Source organism: Micropterus dolomieu, linkage group LG04, assembly GCF_021292245.1.
Source record: "Micropterus dolomieu isolate WLL.071019.BEF.003 ecotype Adirondacks linkage group LG04, ASM2129224v1, whole genome shotgun sequence".
Lineage (NCBI taxonomy): Eukaryota > Metazoa > Chordata > Actinopteri > Centrarchiformes > Centrarchidae > Micropterus > Micropterus dolomieu.
In genome coordinates this window covers 17,912,057-17,926,585 of record NC_060153.1, presented here as the reverse complement: position 1 = coordinate 17,926,585, position 14,529 = coordinate 17,912,057, and the positions used below count along the sequence as shown (strand labels likewise).

General features: G+C 38.9%; 1 protein-coding gene and 1 long non-coding RNA gene across 3 annotated transcripts in view; one reads left to right on the top strand and one right to left on the bottom strand.

Moving 5' to 3' along the window:
* Window positions 1-2,188: 2,188 nt before the first annotated feature.
* evi5l (ecotropic viral integration site 5 like) overlaps window positions 2,189-14,529 on the bottom strand; it is a 41,287-nt gene continuing 28,946 nt past the window's right edge. The window contains exons 14-19 of one of the 2 annotated variants that reach the window (XM_046047051.1): window positions 12,056-12,196; window positions 11,660-11,872; window positions 11,247-11,393; window positions 10,647-10,742; window positions 10,447-10,542; window positions 2,189-7,212 (exon numbers count right to left, since the gene is read on the bottom strand). In XM_046047051.1, coding sequence (XP_045903007.1) covers window positions 6,901-7,212; window positions 10,447-10,542; window positions 10,647-10,742; window positions 11,247-11,393; window positions 11,660-11,872; window positions 12,056-12,196 — 1,005 coding nt within the window. In that variant the 3' untranslated portion in view covers window positions 2,189-6,900. The remainder of the gene's footprint in view (window positions 7,213-10,446; window positions 10,543-10,646; window positions 10,743-11,246; window positions 11,394-11,659; window positions 11,873-12,055; window positions 12,197-14,529) is intronic. The other variant, XM_046047052.1, reaches the window with a different exon arrangement.
* Window positions 11,254-14,264, top strand: LOC123969548. Its single transcript, XR_006824757.1, has 3 exons — window positions 11,254-11,422; window positions 11,756-11,907; window positions 14,126-14,264. It is a non-coding gene; the product is annotated as an uncharacterized LOC123969548 (long non-coding RNA).

Below are 14,529 nucleotides of genomic sequence, written 5' to 3'. Positions count from 1 at the left end.
AGCTTAATCCTTTAATTTTAATGGACTTGTGTAATAGCAAAGACATTTATAAAGGTAATTTTGGTGACATTCAAGCTTTAAAGGAAGACATGACATTGGTCAAAACTGAACATCATGGAGGACTTATTTATTCTATAGATTGTGACGTCAAGAAATAACGATAGAGTCATTTTAAAACTGCTGCCGACTACAAAAGTCTACACTAATCAAACTAAATCTAATTTAAATATAAATGTGCTTGAAAGAGGGAGAATGCTAGAGAGTTGTCGAATTTGGGTGCTAGGTTTTAATCCAAAAAGTGGAATATTTACTTCTACCAAATTCAGTTTTAGCTTTGGGACACTGATGAAGCATGCTCTCCTAAACTGGGTTGCGCTAACTATATGCAAATCCATCACTAAGTGTGGGTGTGAATTCATTCCTCCCTAAGTTCTTAGGAACTCCTAGTTTGAAACTTGTAATTTACCAGCACTTGTCACATAAATAAAATAACAAAAATAACAGTATTAAACAGTATGTTTCAGAGTAACTAGCCTATTCATGCAGTTTTGTATCTGGGGGAAAGGTGAGTGGGAAATATTCAGCTATGAAAATCTAAACAATGCTATTTAACTATTCAGTTAGTCTGATCTTAATAGCGTAAAGTTTTGTAAATATATGTATATTGTGGTATTTAAAAAAACCCATCACTGTTAAAAGTACAATGTGTTAAAACTGAGACAACTCCTCCTGTCGAATTCATACTCCAAATAAATAGTGGGCAGCTTATCACATATCAGGTCATAACTGCTGGTAACTGCCATAAACTAGTTATTTCAGTTAGCTAAGTTAACTAGCTAGTAGCAACCAAACAATGAACGTTAGCTAGCATTTCAGCGTTAACATGTTGGTGATGTATATTGTGCAAGACATATGATGTAGTTCATTGAACGGTTTTCACACGAAACTAAACATTATCTATTTACGACAAACTGCAACTTACAAAATTTTTTTTTGTTTATTTATTTATGAGAGTAAATAAAAGCTAAGAGAGCTTGTGTAACATAGTAAACTCTCTGCTCGCATACACTAGTGATGTGCGGATTGATCCTAAAGTATCGATATTTCTGATACCAACGTTTCCTGCTCTAGAATCGATACTCATATAAAAGGATCGATATCTAAAATAAGTAATTTGGAGTGAGTGCGTGTATTATCATAAGTATCTTACTGTCACCAGGATGGTCTAATTATAGGCTACTCGGTTGTTAGGAACTACTTTTCCTTCCGCCTGTCAAAGTTATGCTTGCGCTAAGGCTCTGTGACGGAGCTTCTTTGAAGTGAGCCGCTGCAGCCCTTTACATTTCCCGCGATTGAATGCTGACTATGGCTGACTGTAAAAACAGTCACGTCTGGCTGTGTTTTAGCTGTAAAGGTAATAATGACGCTGTGTGTGATGTGTGTGCAAAGACAGTGAAATACTTTGGCAACACCGCAAACTTTGCTAAATATCTGAGATTAAGTCAAAATAATATGATGATCTTATGAAGCGGCAGTTCTAAGCAGTATATTTTCATTTTAATTAAAGATTATGACAGTAGTTTGATTTCTTGTCATTATGGAGCTATTATTTTGAATTGGAAAGGCTACAGCCTACTCCTTATTTCTCTCAAATACAGAAACGGGAGAGGGAGGTCACATTAAACTAGAAATAAAATATGTAAAAAGTATTGGTATCGATATCGGCAATACCAGCCTGGGTATTACTTGCACGTCACTAGCTGAAACTACGGCGGGGGACCTGCCCTATACTAGCGGACTGTTAGGTTCAAGTCAATTGTTCCAACCCTATTTTATGTTACGTCTTCTATTCTTCAAGCAATGTATTAGCAAGCTAATGTTAGGTTTTTCAGTTGATTTAGTTAGCTACACAGCAATTACATCTGGCACTTATCATCTAAATATGTAGCAACAACTAATCTCTATGTAAAAACTAATTTCTGTGTTGCAACCTGTTTTAATGTCGTGATGTTTATCTCAACTTAGTTAAAAAAATTAGTTATAACAAAACTAAGTTTGAACTTAGACCTGATTCAACTGGCTACTGTTCAACATTGAAAGAAATCAAACATAAACAACTGCACCTGAAAAGCTTTGAATAAATATAATCACAGAGTAATAAACAATTACACCACAATCTGGCCTTTGCAAAGGTGCAATGTCAAAGTTTATTTTGTATCATTCATAGGATACAGCACATTGAAATGTATTTTTTCCCCATCATACTGGAATTGATATAATCTTTACTGTCATTTAATATATTTGATAACAACATCAGTTGAATTGCAAGACAGAAAGAGAGAGGGTGGACAAGTACCTGGGTATGATGCTGTGGGTATCAAACAGCTGTCACATACAGCACATAGAAATCCTACACCAGACTAACCAGGATGAACACAGTCTATTTTCCTTTTACTGTCTGTCAGGATAAACTCACATGTGACACACTGTTTAGCGCTGCATTGTCTTATTTCCTGCTTTAAATCAGGGAAAAAGTGTATGATGTTTCAAGATGATAAATCTGGAGCAACACAGTGTGATCGTATTTCAGTCCACACCAAATTCACTTTATATTACGTGGCTGTTTAATAAAAGGGCTGTAGTGGCCGACTTGTCGATGAAACCCTTGTTAAACACACATGAAGTCATTTAGCATAGTGTGTAAATCTACCTACTTTTATGGCACATTATGATGTTTAAGCATTATCATCTCATGTAATGCTGTTGGGTGAAACCAAAGTACAGATGATAATTATAAAAATAACATTAAGGACGAGCACTAGTAAGATATTCAAAAGTAATTTACAAACATATCAAAATGTTTCGTCACAGTAGATAGAGTTGTATTTAGACAGTGGTGAGAACAGAGCACCATCACTGAACAGCAGTGTACACAAGTGTAAGACACTGAGCACTGATCTGGGTCCAGATTAGGGTTTATTTTAAAAACTGAAACTCAGTCCTAAATGAATGCCATTTCCAGCTAAGCCTTTTAATTTATTTGACTGAAATCCACACTAAAATATCAGAGTTATAATCCTTAAGATTTAAGTTGTGGTATATCTGGCAACACTTGTGGTTAGTGTTGACAATGACAATCACATTTTAATAATACAGCTCCCAGAGATCAGTTTGAAACGTGCTTTGAGCGGTTACTCTGTCAGAAATGTAACAGAACAGCAACATATCCATATGTTTACAGGGCCGCCAATCAAATCATAGGCTGAGAGAATTTATCACTTTACAATTTTATAATAAAGAAGACTAACGGTCAGGTTAAGCTCAAAGAGAAGCAGTTTGCATGATTTGCTGTCCAACCGTGTCGGAAGGAAAAAATGTTTATAGCTGTTGTGAACGGCCACACTTGGTGAAATGCCAGCGGTCATAAAGAGGGGGAGACGCGATATTGTTTAAATTATGTTGTCATCAAAAGTGACAGAAATAAATAGCTTATTTTGTCATCTCCACCGAGCTAGCCAATCACAGCAGATGGTGGCAGTGAATGTTGGCTTTGGAAAGATTTTCGACAGAAATTGTTGGACTCAGCCCCTAACAGCCCTGAGTCTTGCTGAATCTGCAAAATCTTTCAAATCACTCTCGAAATTTTGTTTAATTCTGGCACACTGCCAAGAACATTATGATGTTTCATTATTAATATTTAACTTTATTGTTGGGGGCTGGGGGTAATTTTATTTTACTTTATTTTGTTGTTCTGGCATGTTTTATCCTGGTTCAACCATGTAAAGCACGTTGTTTTTTGAAAAGCGCAATAAAGTTTATTATCATAATAATAATAATAATAATAATAATAATAATCATCAGGAAGTTGTGGTGGGAGGGTGTTCAAAAGCTACTCAAAAATCCGTCAAGCAATCCTGACGATGTATAGTGCACCTTAAAAAAGACAGTCACAGTGTTTTCTGATACTGTAATACTAAACTGATAATCCAATGTTGCCTCGTTAACTACATAAAGAAGCGAGAATGCACCGACTTAACGTCTTCCAAATCATCGTTTACTGTAAATCATTTGAATCTCACACGGGAAAGGCCAACAGTAACAATGAAACCTACTATAGAGAGAGGTAATTATAGAATGTAAATTCATTGAATATATCTTGCCAGCGATAAAAAGCAAAAATGAGGTTTAATAGAAAAAAACTTAAGGATTATAACTTAAAGTGAGAGATTCAGCCAGTTATTATAGTAATTAATCTAAAGGGTATACATCTCATGCTCTACAGAGCTGATGCCAGACTACATTCTGTACATACTAAGAACTAGAAGGAATTAGAATAAAACCATTTGTACAACACTCATTTGGTCTGACGATATCCGAACACTGATTTCAGTTGTTACACCCACCAATGACCACTAAAAGGCTGTTATGTGCAACAGTTTGGTGGGCAAACTGACATCCTCTTCAGCTCTTTGATGGCCATTACTGGATGATCCAGTTTCCTAATTTCCGAGAAGATGGCAATGATGATCTCCTTTACAATTCCTTCATTTCTATTGCACAAAAAATGTTAGTTAGCTTTGTGAAGCAGTAAATGGACCTTTAGATAATTTAGAGAGAATCTTCCAACTTCAGTGTGAAGAAAAATGAAGCACAATACAAAGTCCAGATTCATAATCTTGGAGCGAAGTACTTAATATGTCAGGTAATGTCAAGGTCCCTCTGAAGAGCTGAATATGATAAGAAATGAGACCCCACCATGAATCCATTAATCCACAGCATCTCTCACTGCTTAATGTCATGAGCAGAGAGTTCCTCTTTCTCTGTAGTGCAAAAAGCAGACCATTGCTCTACATATAACACCCTGTTTGATAAACTATACACACTCACAATCTTCAGTGAGACCTGACGGGAAGTGATACAGCTTTAAATCTTATCTATATCCCTTTGTTCCTCTTACACTGTATATTTCATATTTCTCCATACATTGTACACCCTTTTTTCTACACTGAATATATTAATGTTTGATATGTAATATACTTTCCACCCACACACTCTCCAGTCACGACGACAGCCTTTATGTTGGCATCCTTACAATATGCACGACTCCTTCCAATTTCATTGGCCTGCATACTGCAGCTTAAGCTGTCAAAAAGTGATATGAGCACATGAACTGGTGACTCCAGATCAGCACTGTTACCTGGATTCCTTTTTGCTTGTATGTGACAATGATAATTAAAGGGATAGTTTGGAAATGTGCTTGTTCGCTCAGATACAGCCCTTGTGTCTGTCTAATTTCTGTTAAGTATGAAGCTACAGCCAGGAGATGGCTAGCCTAGCTTAGCATAAAGACTGGAAACACGAGGAAACAGCTGTTTGCATGCAAAACAGCTGTTTGTGCACGTAAACCGCTCCTGCTAAGCTAACTATCTCCTGGCTGTAGCTTCATATTCAACAGACACATAAGAGTTGTGAATGGCGAATAAATGTATTTCCTAGAATGTCAAACTATACCCCTTTAACGAACACATACACAATGATAATGCTTGGTTTTTAAGGAAACCAAATTGTTCCCATCATTGCTAAACGTTGAGAAGCTGCAGGGAAGAATCAAGTCAAACTGCTCAGTTTTCATTTGATCAGTCTGCACAGTAGTTGTTCAACCTAATCTATGGCAGAGTTAACAGGTGGTTGCATGTTCAAAAAAACCCAGAAAGACAAATTGGGAGAAGTAATTCCAAAATCATAGCAGCATTTTCCATCTCTGAAACACTCAGTGTTACAGTAAACCTATAACAGACGACTAGTTGGCACAAAGGACGGTGTAGAAAGTTTGGCCTCTGTCGGTATCTCTATACTCCTATAGTTTATATATATATATATATATATATATATATATATATATATAAAAATCAAAATAAATTACAACATATAAATAATTAAAAAACAAAACAGAAGATTTGGCAACACTGAGTTTCTTCCTTCCTTTTTTTGTGGGTGATGTTTTGACATGAGATGTTGTATTAACTCGCTTGCGTTCTTGTCATCTGTAAGTCACAGACAACATTTAGTATGTTAATTGTTGATGATTGATTTATGAATGCCATCTTGTGATTTCCCTAAAGTTTGATGTGTACATATTTCTACACTGCACCTCTCCTTCTCATACTCGTGACCTTTATATTAACACTTGGTCTACTAAGACGTAAATAGGTGGCTGATGTAAGTGTGTGCATGTGTGTGTGTGTGTGTGTGTGTGTGTGTGTGTGTGTGTGTGTGTGTGTGTGTGTCTTCTAATGAGAGGCATAAAAAGGAAAAGAGGACAAAGATGTATTTAACTCTGAACCTATCGAAGGAGAGTTATATGAGGGTAGACAGTGTCTATTACTCAGTTTATAGGGAGAGGGAAGAGTGATTTTCTGTCTGTCTACCCATGTTTCACTCCTCGTTAATCACAGATTCAGGTCCAGTGGTTGATCTCAAGCAGCGAGGGGCAACATCAGTCTTGCTGGTCCAGTTTCAGTCCATTTTGTCTGTTTGTGTGTCATATGTTTATGTTTGGATGGACATGTTTTTTTGGACAGTTTCTGGCGCAGTTACACGTGGGAACAAGGAGGGAGGCTTTACATTACCTCTTGTTAGGGAACACAGGATCAGACAGTATCGGAAACAAGGTGGTGGAGACGGTGACAAGAGTGGAGACGACGGGTAGTGATGATCAGAAGAGGTCCAATCAATGCCACTATGTCTGCATCAAGTTAAAGGTAAACACCGGAAAAGCTGAGGAGGAGGACTGAATTTGATAATTGGGTACAGTCCCAGTTTACAGTAGCAGTCCTGTCGAGCTCCAGCATTTCTTTAGGTCAAAGAAATCCAATGAAACCTTCATACCTCCTCCAGGTCTCAGTTATCAAGTGCCTCAGTGCAGACCATGCTGCCGTACAGCTGCTGTGGGTCCGGATGTGTCCGCATCCGCTCCTCTGCCTCGCTGTCTGTGCTGCCCTCGCTGTCGAGGCGTGCAGACGGGTGACACGGGCCGGTCAGGGTGGGGTACAGGGCGGTGGCAGGCAGCGGGCTGGGGAGGAGGTCCTCGTCTGAGCTCAGGTAGTCACCCTCGGCAGAGGTGGGGCTGGCAAGACAGAGATCCTGATAGTTGGTACTTCCGCCTCCACCGCTAACCCTGGGCGCTGCCTTCTGCCCTCGCAACTGCCTGATCTAAATACAGAGAAGAAGGTTTTACTTTAGTCAGCCCTACAGGTAGGTTTTGCGTATATGTCAGTGGTATTTACAGCATTTCATTCTAATAAAAGCAGGATGGCCTAGATTTTAAAGGCTGACATTATTGTGTTAACACCAACAATGTGTTCTTCTTTCTTACCCTCTCTGTGGCACTCAGCCCTGAGCCCATTCATTCTTACTGAAGATGTAGGTTTTTCAAAATATCTCACAAATGGATACAGTAGCTTCAGTTTTTAAAAAGCTATCAATTCAAATTAAGCTATAGTTCATTGTAATGAAGGAACAGGTTATCCAGTGTTTAATAGTTTTTGGACAACAATGGAGCTCTGTGACACACAGGAAGTTGTCAATGTCATCATAATAAATATATATTAATATTGCTGACACAATTAGAAGTGTAAAGCAACACAATATCGATTAGGTAGAAATGATCAGGTGAAGGTTTGTTAAAAACATACTTATTGATTATCCTATGGTTTTATGTCAGTTTTGTTTACTCCAGGTTGTCTATCATTAAGTTAACAAGAGGGAAAATAAGAACTTTAGGTGATTAAGTTTTTATTATTCATTTTTCCAGCATAACATCTATCTGCATGGAATATGATGATATGATTATTGGACACACCTAGTTTCCATAGAAATTCATAGGTATTTGTTTGTAAATACTTATGAGACTATTCTAGTGTTCGTTTGTTATCTTAAAAGTGCACTCCTTCCTCCCAGATCAGGATGTTTTGAAACTCAACATAGGTTCTCAGCTGAGTTTCAAAACATCATCAGTGAAACACAATCATTTTGGGATTTCCCCTATATAATAGTACACTTAAATAATAATAGACTAAGGTTTAATAGTCTATAAATAGTTTTAAATCTGTTAGATGAGACTTTGCAAAAGCATTAAATGTCAGGTGCTGGGAATTTTATTTTAACAGGTTGTTGGGTGCAAAAAAACCCCCTATGAAACCCACTGATCTGTATCCTGCTTACCATTTTGAGGTTGTGCAGTGAGGTATTTACAGCTAAATCTGAGCAGCAGAAGTATCTCTAGATGAATAAATAAAAATAACAAACAAAACAAATTTAAAGTTCCATCGCCGCTGTCTGGCTCTCAGTTTATGGTGGTTGCTCTTGCCTGACAGAAGAGCTACCGCCACAGTTTATCTACACATGCATACTTTTGGCGTGTTAACCTTGCATGTACCACAGTGACTCATGACAAATCTCAGAGGTTTTTGTTTCCCCCTATCATACACTCAGGCTAGCTGTAGGGTGAGAAGAGGAAAGGGGGATGGGACCCAGTGGTTAACCAATGGAAATGTTTTGACTGCTCTTCAAGCTACAGAAAAAAAAAGAACCGTCATCAGGCTTTTTTGGGTCATATTCTAGCATTTTGTTTTTACAATATTAATAGGTTAATTTATATCAAATTTATCAGAAGACTGTCAAAATGCTAACATATTGAGACAATTTGTTCTTCGCAAAATTGCAAAATTCATGTCAAGCTGATTCACAAATAACCTGATTGTTAATGACTCAATCATGAGATGACTGCTTGGAGGATTACACTGAGATTTTTCTAAATTGTTCACTGCTTCCTCATTTGTACTCACGCAAGTTTCGGTCTCATTTATAAAACCACTGCTTTGATGTAAAAAAGGTGGGGAGAGAAGAAAAGAGAGGAGAGGAGCGGTAAAGGCCAGAGTATTCTCAGCACACCCCCTCACTTTAAAGTTTAAACACATCCCTCGTAGTCACGCACTGCGACTCTCTGAATGAACAAACTGAGTGTATGTTGGGTGAGAACTCTGCGTCTCCAAAATGGGTCTGGAAAGATATACATAAACCCAAGAGGTCATTGAATTTTCTCAACCCACGAGTCGCCTCCAGGTGAAATTAAGATATGGAAATTAGCAAAACATGAGTTACAATACATTTTTAACCCGACAGCGACATCCGCATCGATGTGGGTTACCCTAAGACATATAAAAAAAAAAAAAAAGCTTTATGACCGTCACACACTTGTTCGTTTGAAACTCACTCCTCTTTCAGAATTAAAGTTCACTGTGAATCAAATGATGACAAAACAGCTGGTCGGGAAGAGCAGTGGTCTCTTATTACAAGAAAGACGTCTGTCTGGGTGGAAGTGGTGTCTGTTGAGAGGCTGCATGTAGCTGACAAGATTTTTCTGTGGTGGTTAGCAAGGCTGCAGGATCTCTATCTGCTGTATCTACAGTATACACGCACTTTGTGTCTGCATGTTTAACATATCTGCACGCCACTTAAAAGCAGAACTGTCAATTCAGTCATATAGTGAACGGGATTATTACTATGCGTTTTTCATCTTTATAAATACCCTAATATATCAAAGTATAATAATGACTGCTGTAAGAACAAGAAATAATTGTAGGCTCTGAACTACATTTTGAATCATTTGTTCCTGGGTCAGATTTGACAAAAATCTTCCACTTTATAGCACAACGTCTGGTTCCAGGTTGCAGAATCTCTGCAAGTTTAAAGAGGTTTGTTACAGAAGATAGGATTCAAAAAGGTCTGGTGTTGTGCCAATTACCGGCAGGTTGGATTCAGATGAGTTTAGTAGGTGGGATTAAGAACGGGGATATCATATTCCCCCCGTGACCCTGTACGCAGGATAAGCGGTTGACGATGGATGGATGGATATTGTTTTCCTACAAAGCTATCTAGCTTCAAGTGTGGATGAGATTGATGCTGCTGTAGAAGTTTTTGTATGTCGATCTGAAGACATCAGATGTTATGTTTACAGACATGAAAATTATTAACCGACTGGTTAATGGAAAACAAAACAAAAAAACACCCTTCGCAACAAGAAAACAGACATAAAGGGAACTGAAACAAAATGGCAATTCAGTCAGATTAGAAATATAATTTTTTGCCATTAATTACGTTCATTGTTTTTAAATCTCAAACAATGGATTATTTTCTTGATTAATCATTTGCCTAAAAAATATCAGCCAATTGTGAAAAAATGCCCTTCACCGTTTCCTGGAACCCAATGTGACGCCTTCAAATTATTTGGGATGTCGGAGAGGGATATGGGAAGTAGCACGCTTCCTGTGCTGCAGCAGTACAATACCAAGAATCATTACCATGGTATCATTTGTTTTTGTAAGAGCATTTGGTTTCTTTAAAATGCCACACGTGGCACAGGTTTCTTTTGTCTGTGTGTCCAACCTCGTTCTTGAGTTCAGCGATCTGGTCCCGGAGCTGGTTGATATACTGTCTGGAGTCTGAGTGGTTCAGCTGGCCCTGGATCAGACCTTCCTCTTTCTGGAAAACACATTTTGAGCTCACAGTCTCTTAATTGTTACAGTATTGTTAAATCAACCATATGGACATCAACACCTACACACTTTACATTTAGAGACACACACCTGTATCTCTAGTTCGGCGATCTTCTGCCTGAGTTCAGCCATCGCAGCCATACTGTCTGCTTCCCTCAGTCGCACGGCCATCACCTCTTCTTTACTCTGGACATATTAGGGGAGAGGGTCCGTAGAAAGAAAGAGAAGGAAGAAGACATTTCTTAACAGCTGAACACTGTGGTGACAATGATGTACTGGATTTCAGGGATGGATAGTGATGATGCATCATAAACTGTCTCATTCCCTCCGTCTACGTCCTGCTCTGTCCTTCATTGCATCCGTCCTTCTTTTCTGGATATGAATACCAGAATTTGTAGTCAGACTATATCTCATCCATTTTTTCTGAAACAAAATCTATCCAGTCCTCCCTTCTTCTTCCATCCTTCTTTGTCTCTCCCTTTTTTATGCTCTACATTCTTGAACTGACTTAATTCCTGGTTGTTTCGTCCATCCAGTATTTAGTGTGTCATTACTGTATATCCATATTATCTTTTAAGTTTCACTAAGCTGGACCAGGAAAGCTCTCCCCATAAATCAGCCTGTCTCCCTGTCATGTCTATCCCCTCTTGCTAAAGCCTTTTCTTTTTTATCTCTTCTCTCCATCCAGACCTTGCAGTCAGACTCGGCCTGCTTCCTTTTCATTTCGTTGAGTTGGGCCTGGAGAGCTTTGTTCTGATTGGCTTGCATCTGGAGCCGGTCCTGCAAGGCTGAGCGTTCCTGCTCGTTGCGACCAATTAGCTTGCTGTGGATCTGGTTCTAGAGTGAAGGAAGTCAAATGTGAGAGGGTGAGTAGGGCTTCAACAAATTATTGTTTTCATCATTAATAAACAGTTGATTTTCACATTTCATTGATTATCTTACTAATCGTTTGCTGCATTATGCTGACACCACACCTTTATCATTATATTATCACTGTTCGTATAAAATGTTATATACAAATCAAACTGCACTGACCTTTATACCTATACCTGTGTATCTAAGTAAAGGACTTACATGTGTGTATGGTGTACAGTATATCTGACCTGGCTCTCCAGCTGCAGAGCTTTGAGTTTGACCTCTCGGAGCTCAGCCTGAGCCTGGGCCTCCCTCAGTCTGACTGTCATCAGTTTGTCCTGCAGCTCGTTCATGGCGTTCTTCTTCGGGGATTCCTTCCAGTGGCCGCCCCCTCCTCCTGTGCTGCTACCACGGGACATGTGATGCTGCAGAGAAACAGATCGTACAGTTGCCTTCTGCCACTGCACAGGTGGGGCACATGAAAATGCACACACAGGTAGGTTTATATAGAGACACAGCAGCAGTGTGTGTGTGTGTGTGTGTGTGTGTGTGTGTGTGTGTGTGTGTGTGTGTGTGTGTGTGTGTGTGTGTGTGTGTGTGTGTGTGTGTGTGTGTGTGCGCGCGTGTGTGTGTGTGCGTGTTACCTGCCAGCGCTGGTTGAGCTCAGTAACGGTGTCCTGCATCTCTCTGAATGAGCGCAGCGTCTCCAGCTCCCTCAGCTTCATCTGCTTCAACTCCTCCTGCAGAGCCACCATGTTGTTCTCATCAGGCAGGCAGCTGCTCCTCTGGATGGGCAAACGTGTCATACTTACAGTTTAAAAAGACTAACTATCTACTACAGCCATGCTAGCAGCTCTGTTAAGCTATACTTAGGCTGAACACTAACGTTAAGCAGGTATTATACCTGCGAAACACTACTGTGTTTCAGGGCCCTCAAGTCTCACGCATTTACCGTGAGACACGCATTTCAGCCAGTTCACACGTCACACCTTGTATTTCTCACGCTGGGAAGTTAAGAGATAACGTCCTCGAAGTTGTCCTGCTACATTCAGTTAATGGGCGATAATTTTTGTGCCGAGTTCATAGCTTTCTCTGTATCCTACTAAATGCCAGAGCCCTTTAACCCATCATAAGTTTAAATGTGTTGTTTCCGGGTAAATTCTGTGATCCCGCTGCAAGCACGTTCGTTACCAGGTAACATGGATGGGCGTGCACACACAGGATGCGGTCCCTGAATTGAGACACAGCTAGGGAGTGGAAGTTGGAAGTGCAAGATGATGTAGTGTAAAAGCGCTTTGAGTTGTCGAAAAGACTAGAAAGGCGCTATACAAGTACGGAGCTATACAATTGATTTTACAATTGCTGGACAAAATCACCTGGCTGTGATCAAAGAGTGAGAGCAGCTGATGTTATAGAGTATAGACAACCTCTCCTCCAACCTCTTTCCAACCAAAAGCTTAGGCTTTTTTAGCCAGTGGTGAGCAAAGTAACTTAGGACTATTCAGAGTTAAGTAAAACTATGTCAGTAGGCTAGAAGCAGGAAAAAGCAGAAGTAGCCTATTAAAAATAAAAGGAGCATACTCAAAGAAGAAAGAAAAATGTCGCATATGACTGTACTATTATATATTAGATCATTAGATCATTATTCCTCATGCATTAATGTAGTTGGTTGAGGTTGAACTATTTTGTATCAGACTGCAATTAATGATTATTTTTATTATGTATTAATCAGCTGATTATTTTCTCCATTAATCGATTGCAATAAATTCTGAAAATAGCGAGAAATGTTGTCACAGTTACCCAGAGCCCAAAGTGACACCTTCACAATACTTGTTTTGTCAGTCCAAACCTCATAATGATTAAAAGTAGCCTACATTAAAATAATCAAAAGTAAAGGCTGTAAATTTGTTTGTGAAGCTGGAACCATTAAAGGTTTTTACATTAAATGCCAATTAAATTTCTGTCAATTAGACTAACTGATCTAGTTCTACTAGCTGGACTTCTGTAAAATGTTAATTTAATTTATATCCAAACATCCTATTTTTCAAATTCATATGTTTTATGTGTAAAAAGCTTATTTTTAAAGTAACTACAAACTGAAGCTGTCAGATAAAGTAAAAAGTACAATATTTCCCTTTGAGATGTGGTGAAGTAGAAAGTGGCATGAAAAGAAAATACTCAAGTTCAGTACAAATACCTTGTGTACTTAAGTACAGTACTACTTTGATACTGTCCACCACTGGGCTTAGCTTTGGCTACCTGAAACTAAGGCTGATGGGAGTGTCATGCAGGTATTTCATCATAAACCAAAGTATTGGACCAGTTGAAATCCTGACAAGATGATGGCGATTGTTGACCCTTAAGTTTTCACCAAATTTATTACAATTAATCCTGAAGGAGACATGAATGTCTGTATAAAATGTCATGGCAATCCATCTAATAGATGCAGTCGCATGAAAAAGTATGTGAATCCTTTGGAATTCCATGGATTTCTGCATAAATTGGTCATAAAATGATCTTCATCAGTGTCACAACAATAGACAAACACAGTCTGCTTAAACTAATACCACACAAACAAATATATGTTTTCATGTTTTTATTGAACACCGTGTAAACATACACAGTGCAGGGTGGTAAAAGTATGTGAACCCTTGGATTTAATAAGTGGTTGACCCTCCTTTGGCAGCAATATCTCAACCAAACCTTTCTTGTAGTTGCAGATCAGACCTAAACAACTGTCAGGAAGAATTTTGGACCAATCCTCTTTACAAAATCAGCAATTTTCATGGGATGTCTGGTGTGGATGGCTCTCGTGGTCATGCCACAACATCTCAATCCTGTTGAGGTCAGGACTCTGACTGGGCCACTCCAGAACACAAATTTTTGTTCTGCTGAAGCCATCCTGTTGTTGGTTTACTTCTGTGCTGTGGTTCGTTGTCCTGTTGCATCACCCATGTTCTGTGGAGCTTCAATTAGCAGACAAATGGCCTTACATTGTTGATAAACTTTGGAATTCATTTTTCCATCAATGATAGCAACCCTTCCAGGCCCTGAGGCAGCAAAGCAGCCCTAAACCATGATTACCCTCCACCATACCTCACAGTCGGGATGAGGTTTT